The sequence below is a fragment of the Lycium ferocissimum genome, chromosome 3 (genome assembly GCF_029784015.1).
Source record: "Lycium ferocissimum isolate CSIRO_LF1 chromosome 3, AGI_CSIRO_Lferr_CH_V1, whole genome shotgun sequence".
Taxonomy (NCBI): Eukaryota; Viridiplantae; Streptophyta; class Magnoliopsida; order Solanales; family Solanaceae; genus Lycium; species Lycium ferocissimum.
Window position 1 is genome coordinate 71,157,604 of NC_081344.1, and position 8,714 is coordinate 71,166,317.

The 8,714-nt window shown below is 31.4% G+C and overlaps 1 protein-coding gene across 1 annotated transcript; it reads right to left on the reverse strand.

Annotated features, from left to right (window-relative positions):
• Nucleotides 1-110: 110 nt before the first annotated feature.
• Nucleotides 111-7,054, reverse strand: LOC132050660 (pectinesterase-like). The gene is made up of 4 exons (XM_059442019.1): nt 6,338-7,054; nt 5,220-5,587; nt 1,575-1,787; nt 111-753 (listed from the first exon to the last, which is right to left on the reverse strand). Exons 1-4 carry the CDS (start codon nt 6,955-6,957, stop codon nt 266-268), a joined length of 1,689 nt encoding a protein of 562 aa, XP_059298002.1. The 5' UTR covers nt 6,958-7,054; the 3' UTR covers nt 111-265.
• Between the last annotated feature and the right edge of the window lie 1,660 nt (nt 7,055-8,714).

The following is an 8,714-nucleotide window of genomic DNA, read 5'->3' on the forward strand; positions in this document are numbered from 1 at the left end:
AAAGGGAGGGAATACAAGTTTAACTGATCATCAAATGGTATTTAGCAACCTCAGGACCAGCAAATTATATATATGTTTGTTTACATTATATACAAGTTGATAGACAGTGGTCCGCCAGCAAACTCGTTCTGATCTTGGATTTTCAGACCAGCATATTATATATATGTAATTAAAATTCTTAAAGCTTATTTATTTATGACAAGATGTTCTTATATTGCGCCTTTGCACCCACTGACTTAAAATTTTGTATTTGCCTCTGTCTGTATCACGAGGAAGTTAAGCCAGTATAAAATGGCATCCCAGTAGCTGGTAGCCATTCACTTCCCTGAATAAAGTTTCCAACTGTGAATTGACTGGCCTCAGCAGAACTATTAATGACCCTATATCCGGGCCATTTCACTCTAGCACCAGTATTCGAACCCGGTCCTCTATTCATATACTCTCCATAATAAAGTGTCTTCAATGCAAAATCACCATTCCATTCTAACCAACCAGCAGGATCAATTAAGCTACCAATGTTGGATAGGAGAAAAACAGTTCTTGAATATTCTTTCCATGGTCGTCCTAGGTAATTCTTGAATGAAGATAGTACAGGGACTAAATCTGATGCAGCTGCCACTTTGCAATTCAAGATTGAAATTCCAGTGTTTTGATTTGGATCCTCTCTTCCCTGTGCTGTGAAAATGTTCTTCTGGTTCGGGTCGGGTTTGCGAGCGTACAAGTTGCAGTTCTGGATAACAGCAGCTGCATTGCCTGTTTCAAGAAATTCACTTATTAAGTAAGAGAGAGTGTGAGTTAGCTGGTTAAAAATGACTGATACGTAATAAACAGTTGTATATTTGGATTAAAGTACTAAAATTAATATTAATAAACAATTGATGTGTTTGATATAAAATACTGATATAGACCTTTTCTGTTAAAAAATGATTGAAATGCTTTTAAAGCTATTTACAAAAAAATACAAATTCTAAACTATTTATACATGAAAAAAGGACGACCGACAAATATGGAATAAAGAGAGATCTAGCAAGGGACCCGATTTCTTTTGGGTAGATATTTCATGGACTAATAGAGATAAAATAATAAAAAAAGTTTGATCACAATGTTGAAGACATAATTAAGAGGTCGTTTGGTTAGTTGACTAAAATGGCTAACAAACATCAGAAGTTTGAAGTTGATTTACGAATAAACAAACTTGTATTTGGTTTAAAAAATGGTAATAAACAGTTAGATGTGCTTGATAAAATAAATGCTATTTTTTGTTTATTATTAAATGAATATTAGTTTGGGTATGTATTGCGTGGATTAGAAAATAACTATTAAGAAAAAAATAGTTCAATAGTTTAGTCAAAGTAAAAATATTTACAAGTTGAAAAATCACAGTAACTTTTTGAATGATCAATATATATGACTTTTGAATTTTGACTTATAAGTACTTTTGATATTTACCAGACGTGTAAATAATTATATGAGCTGGTTTGATCAACTTATAAATTTGACTAAATATTCTTTAAAGGAATAAATATAACATAGCTTAAACTTTTAAATGAGATAATCACAAAGTTCAGCATTACCGAAAATGAAGTCGACAGTTCCATAGACGTCGCATTCACGATAGAATTGTCGAAGGGAATGGACGTAGAGGGTGTCTTGATATGCGACGAAGCTGCATTGGTAGAATGCTGAGAGATCAGAGCCACTCCTTAGTGCCACTGCTTGGTGTTTGCTTGGTCCAGCATAGTTCTCAAATGTGATGCCTCTTGCTATGAATCCATTTCCCACCACAGCTGCAGTAGAAGAAAAAAAAAATATATATATATATATATATATATAGTCAGATCTCTCTATAACCACCATTATTTATAATAACATTTTACTATAAAAATTAAATTTTCTACTTTGAAACCAATTTTCATATAATGTTAGTATACTATATGTTCTTTAAAACATCTCGATAATAAACGAAGTTAACTGTTATAAAGAGGTTTGATTGTCTTTACTTGATTAAAAAAAGGAAGTGAATGGTTGATGCTCAACAACTTTATAGAGCATTGAGTGGTTGTGGTATTAGAGAATAAAGAAATTGGAAATAATGGTCTACATCCATAACTTTTCAGGATACCATGGTATTCTAGTAATGAGAGTTTTTACTTCATACTGATAACCAGTGTAAATAGAATTTTCTCAAGGATGGATGTACCATTTATATGGTATGGGTCGACATAATTCGATAGTTTTGATTCAAAATCATTTAATGCGTACATATTATAATTTACAATCCAATAGTTTCAAAGGGCTACAATTCAGATCCAATAAACTTCGAATTTTAGATTCGCTTATGAATTTTATATTATCAGGTCATTTCAAAGCTGATAATTAAATGTGATCATCCGCAAAAAGTATTAATCATCTAATAATTAAGATAGAAACATGTTTCATTAAATTAAAATTTGTTGGATGTCTTTACATTATTTAGGTTGTCAATATATACATACTATTTATCCAAATATTTTGAAATGAATTCAAAGCAATATAATGGTCATGGTCCTATAAGTCATCAACATGTGGACAAATTTTCCTATATTTTCAGAAATCTATATTATTTTATGGTGCTTATAAGCAGGGACTAGATCTTTTTTAGGGGGAAAAACGAGAAAAACAAAACCTGCTAATTAATCTTTGTCATCTGGACACTGACCTTTGTTGTCTTATATAATTGATATCTTAACATTTTCATCACTAGCACTAACCGCAAGAACACCTAAAGCTACATGTTTTTTTTTTTCTATCCGCTGTCTGATATCGATATCCGTTTCGGAGTTTCGATTAATTTGATTTGTGTTGTGTAAAATAAAACCTATTAAAGTAAGAAACACTTCCTATCATGATCTTTTCATACTTAGGACTCAAACATGAAATCTTTTATTAAGGTTTAGAAGCATCATATTTATCCTACCACAACTCTTGATCCTAAATCTACACATTACTTTTTCTTTTTCAATTTATGAGGAGATTTTGGGGCACGAATGTCAAATTTAATTTTCAAAGTGGATTCGGACATAGATTTTTTGTAATTTACAGTAATTAATAATTAAAAATATTGGAAAAAATGATTGTCCAAATTTGACTCCCAAAGAATAATGTTGTCATGTAAGTTCCTTGTTTGAGCACATTAAGAAGGCCTTCTTAGTCATTATTCCTCCAGTTTTACTTTGGATTCGTAGAGAGTAGGCAATAATGGAGGAATGATTCTAACCGGACAAGCAGACATGGGATCATAAATATAGGACTAGTACTTTGTAAAATAAATCTAGTTGAAGTGAATAAATTACTTGAATGGAGAAGTGGCCATTGAAGGCCTTTGTAAGATGTAGAACCAAATTAATGTCAACGTGGACAGGTGAGTGTTCTTGGAACCTTTTTCAAAAGAATATAAATTAGTACGAACAGGATCATGAAAATAATTTCCTGATGCGTCACTTTCATATATCCAACATAATATCTATATATCCAATTGGTAATGACTTGTGACTGAGAACGGATTGCTAAGGTCAATTAGTCCTCCATGTAGAAGAAGATATATATTTTCTAGTAGATTCAAATTGTATCACATAAATTGAACCCGATAAAATAATATGTTTAGTATTGCTTTGTCCCTTCCTAAAGGTAATAGTCTTTTCAAATCTAACCCTCGAACTCATAGTTAAGGGTGTCGGTGGAACGATACGATCAATTACTTTTTAAAAATTATACCATAGCAATTTTTTTGATTACTTTACTATGCATGATTAAATTTAGATTTTTCAATACCGTCTCAATTATCTTGGTTTTTCTTCATAATATCAGTATGATTGGATAAATCTTTGATAATTATTTATAAACGTTATCTAAGAGTCGCTCTATTTTTAGATTAAAAAAAAAAACAATTAGAGGTTACTATCTTATAATAAAGCAAAATCCCTATTATTATAATTGTCAATACTCCTTTACATGATTAGATTAATATAATGACACGAATAAATGAATGGTCCACAGCCACGACAATTCCTTCATTGCTGGACAACACTCAGTTTTTTAGTTAATTGCTAACCAATTAGTGTATCAAGATCTTTGTAATATTGGTATTCATTATAAAGACAAAAAGTTAATCAATAAATCAACCTACAGTCTCGTTTTTCCACACCGACAGAATCCATCAAATATTTCATAATCCTACACGTTCAATGCTTATAATTCATGTCTAACATCTTCTCAGTGTCTTTTTTCTTTCTCCTTTTATTAATGGTTGACACCCTTTTTTTTTTTTTTTTTTTTTTTTTTTGTCTTTCCTTTCGTTGTCTGCTATTTGTATTGGCCCAAATTAATTTGAATTTGTGCCGCGTAAGATCCATTAAAAGAGAAACGCTCTCTAATAGAATTTTTGATATATTCAGAATTTGAATTTGAGACCTTTAATTAAGGATGCAGGAATCCTATACATTCTATCATAACCCGTATTGGTAGTATTAACGGTTGACACTTGATTTTTTTGCCAATAAAAATATCTACACTCTAATAACTAATGTCAGGACTTAAGGAATGACTAACCAGGGCCAATGCCTTCTTTTTCATCTCATGTTCAACGAGGCTCAGATTAATTCAAATTTGTACTGCGTGTTGTTATTAAAGGGGAAGCGCTTCCTATCAGAATTTATTTTGTTTTCAGGACTTAAATCCAAAGCTACTGATTAAAGATGGAGGGATCCTATCAATCCCACTATAGTCCTCGATAGTGCCAATCACCTTTAGGTACAGTTAGAGAACTATGTAGCTTAATTTAGATCACTATACAAGAACATTAAAGTAACTAATCAAACTATTATTACTGTAGATGACTTCATAATTTGTAAATTATTCACCAATTATTAATAGATAAAGGAAGGTCTAAATCATTGAGTTAATTTCAAGAACGCATGGCCCTATATAGAACGTGTCTCGTCCAAATAATTATCTATCTTGACAACACTAATAGTCTTAGGTATATGATCAGTATAATTTAACATATTATGATAAATTATATCTTATTTTTAGATTATTATCTCACTTAATATAACCTAACATGACATGTAACATGTAGTTACATCTTAAGTAACTTGACTATCAGTATATAAAAGTTAAACTAGCCGTGATACAAGCCCTACAAATGTATATAAACATGTAAGGGAAAATTTTGAACTTACCAACGGTGGCTGATCGGAAAGTAGTCCACCCATCCACGACGTTCCGATTACCCTTTATTTGTGTTTTTCCGATGCCATCTCCGACGAACATTATCATACTTTTTTTCCTTTCAACGTCAATATATTCGAAATAAACTCCCTCCTTAATGTAAATCACAAATCTTGTAGTGCTAGAATTTGGTGCTGCACTTAATGCCTGGTTAATAGTAGTAAAATTACCACTACCATCTTTAGCCACAACCAAATTGAACTTAATTTGGTTAACTGGAGCTTGTAATAATGCCCTGTCCCTTTTTTTCAACCATTTTGGGTATCCGTTTTTCATAGCCCCGTATTCTGGGAAGACTTCATTAGAGCTTGATGACGACCTAAAACCAAATCATAATAAGAGGCTTTAAACTTATTTATGGTTAAACAAACCAGATAACTAATTTGATAAAATTGAGTTGAAATTTAACTGTAAAGTAGAAATGACTGTGCATATTTAAAGTAATTTTACTCACTCATCCGAGCAACTTCAACCAGATACTAAAAGGGAAAAAGACCAACAATAATTGTGTGAAGCTCCATTCTACTTTTGACACTTGGATAGTGAGCCCATTATATTTGGCTATTTTACAGAAATAATATACTATTTCTGGAACATTTGATTTTTTGGGGTCTAAAGCAGAAGCTTCAACAACCTCACCTTTGAGTCGACCCATTTAACTTCTTGAGCATGGCAAGATAGTTGCTCACATGTTGAGTTATGGTATGCAAATCCTTCTCAATATAATGACTCAAGTTGTGATTACTATTGTAAAATCCACCTAGACAAGTGTCTTGATTGGTCATTGCAGCAGTAAATAGTACTGTTTGGAGATCTAGTGCTTTGAAGGTGACTTACTACTATTTTTGGTGGAAAGATCATCTAGAGTAGTTGTATCTCATCAATAGTGCTATCATCCAAGAGCAAGAGCATGTTATGAAGGATAAAATGAGATGACCAAATTTAAATATTCTTTCTGGAACAGATTAAAAATTGAAAAGGTTATCATATGGGTTGAAACAATAGGAATATGTTATTTTCAGAGCATTTTAACTTTTGGGGTCTAAAGCAGAAGCTTCAGTTATCTTACCTTTGAGCCGACCCAGTCTTTAACTTCTTGAGCATGGCAAGAGAGTTGCTCACATGTTGAGTTATGGTATGCAAATCCTTCTCAAAGTAATGACTCAAGTTGTGTTTACTATTGTAAAATCCACCAAGACAAGTGTCTTGATTGGTCAATGCAGCACTAAGAAGTGTTTGGAGATCATTGTAGTGCTTTGCAGGTGAATTACTACTATTTTTGGTGGAAAGATCATCAAGAGTGGTTTTTAACTCATAAATAGTACTATCACCCAAGAGTTCAATACAATCATCTAAAGCCCTTTTCTCTACAGGGTCCAATTTGGACATGTGGTGAAGCATGTTAGTGCAATTTTCAGCAGAGGCTTTGACTTCATTGACAGTAACATTGACATTGGAAGAGATGATTTCTGGAATTGTTTTTTTGTGAAGATCTGGGATTAATGAAAGAGTGGAAACACAGAGTTGTGGGTAAAGTGTGCCTTGGCAATGAGAATTTGCAATTTGGATGTTTTTTTCAACATGATTTTGTGTAGTTGATACTAATAAATTTGGAAGAGAGAAGAATGTGAGCAAGAAAATGGCTGAAAGAGCAAGCAAAAGTGAAGGTTTCTTTCTTTGGCTATACATTTTGGAGAAGCAGAGGAAGTTCAACACTTTGTGAGGGAAACAAGTGCTTTGCTGCTTAAATTTATAAAGTTTTAGTTTCAAGCATGGTACTAAAATGATTTGTGCTATCAGTATATTTTAATTTACTGAAGCACACATATCTGCCTTATTTATCGGGTTACTAATGCCACCTTTGATGGAAAGTTACGACTTGTTAGTGTATATATAAGTTAAACTCGTAAAAGAAAAAGTTTTAAATTGTATATGCGAATAGGGATTTGTACACTATTAAATGTAGCTTAACCTATGAGGCCGTGACAAATAGTAGTTTCCATTTACCATATTATCAATTTAGGTTTATGAGAAATTTACGTATAATTACCGTATAAATAACATGATAATGTAAATATTTTTATGTACAAAATCTAAACTCATAAAAGATATTTATACCTTCAAGTAACTTTCTAATATAGGCAACTTCTTATAATCAATCATTATTAACTTAAAAGGTAAGCTATAAATAGTTAAAAATGCAGTGCCAATAAACTCAAACCTTAATCTAAACATAAGGAGATATGAAGGAGTTAGGAGTATACGTAGTTCGGTATATTACATTTTAAAATTGCGGATATGCATTGAATATATTACAAATGGACATTTAGCATATCGATCTCTTCATCAATTACTTACTCGATCTCAAACTTAGAATCATTTTGGCCAGCCTGTCGAAATCAATTTATTTTGAGAAATACTTTCAGAAAAAACTGCTAATTTAATACAAGAACATGTAAGTATATAGCATAGGTATATGCAGTTTTCTATTAATTTTAATGTAGGGATAACAACACTTCCAGTCTCTCAGCTATGTGTAAATTCTGATTTTGGTTCTTATAAAATATGACTTGTCATATTTAACTTTTAATTAACTAAAATGTGCTTTGTTTCTTTATATTGGAAATATGTTCTATTTAGTAGGCGTTTGGCAATGAAAACCAAATATTTTTCACTTATAATTTGGAATTGTGAAATTGGACTTGTGTTTGGTTATAGTTTTTGCAAAGAATATTTGGTTATTTGAATGTATTGAATGTGAAAAAAGTGAAAAAAAGGTTAGCTTTAGGTGTTTTCCAATTCCAAATACATACAACTTCAAGTTGTATTTGAAATTTTCATGGTCAAGCGCTAATTTCAAATAAAGTGAAAAAAATTCCGGAAAAAGGTGAAAAAAATTCATGGTCAAACGGGTTAAACTATTTATAGAAATAAATTACTCTCAAATGTATCATTACATTACAAGTTTAACATAATACATGAGTATCTAAATGGTAAATCGATTAATCGAGTTTCTGGATGAATATCGAATGCTGACAGAAGATAAAAAATAAAAAAAGTAATGGTGGTAGTTGAGTGTTAGTGTTAGGTAAGAGAATAATTCTGTGTAGGAATCTAATTGAAATCATATGTCTGTTACATGCTACCGACACTGCAAATTTTAACTAAGCATGTATTTGTCTGCATTATAACATATATTTTTCCCAGTATATGGGGCGCTCTTTTCAGTACAATAATATATGTATTAGTATTTGATCTGATCTATTCCTTAAAAAGTTCAGATATAAATATCTCCATTAGGTCTATATGTTTCTTGTATGTTCATTTTTCAAGTCCATTTTTCACTTAAAACTCGGGGGACTGCGGCTGTGTTTGGCATGAAGGATATTTTATTAAAAAATTAAGTGTTTTTTTGTTTGTTTGTAAGTAAATAAAAAATTATTATC

Excerpts from the sequence above, each read along its gene's own strand:
- LOC132050660 (XM_059442019.1), bottom strand. The coding sequence starts at position 6,957 with ATGTATAGCCAAAGAAAGAAACCTTCACTTTTGCTTGCTCTTTCAGCC. Across the intron at positions 5,588-6,337 it reads AAGACTGGGTCGGCTCAAAG|GTCGTCATCAAGCTCTAATG; the intron begins GTAAGATAACTG and ends ATTTGGTTTTAG. Across the intron at positions 754-1,574 it reads AACTGTCGACTTCATTTTCG|GCAATGCAGCTGCTGTTATC; the intron begins GTAATGCTGAAC and ends TTCTTGAAACAG.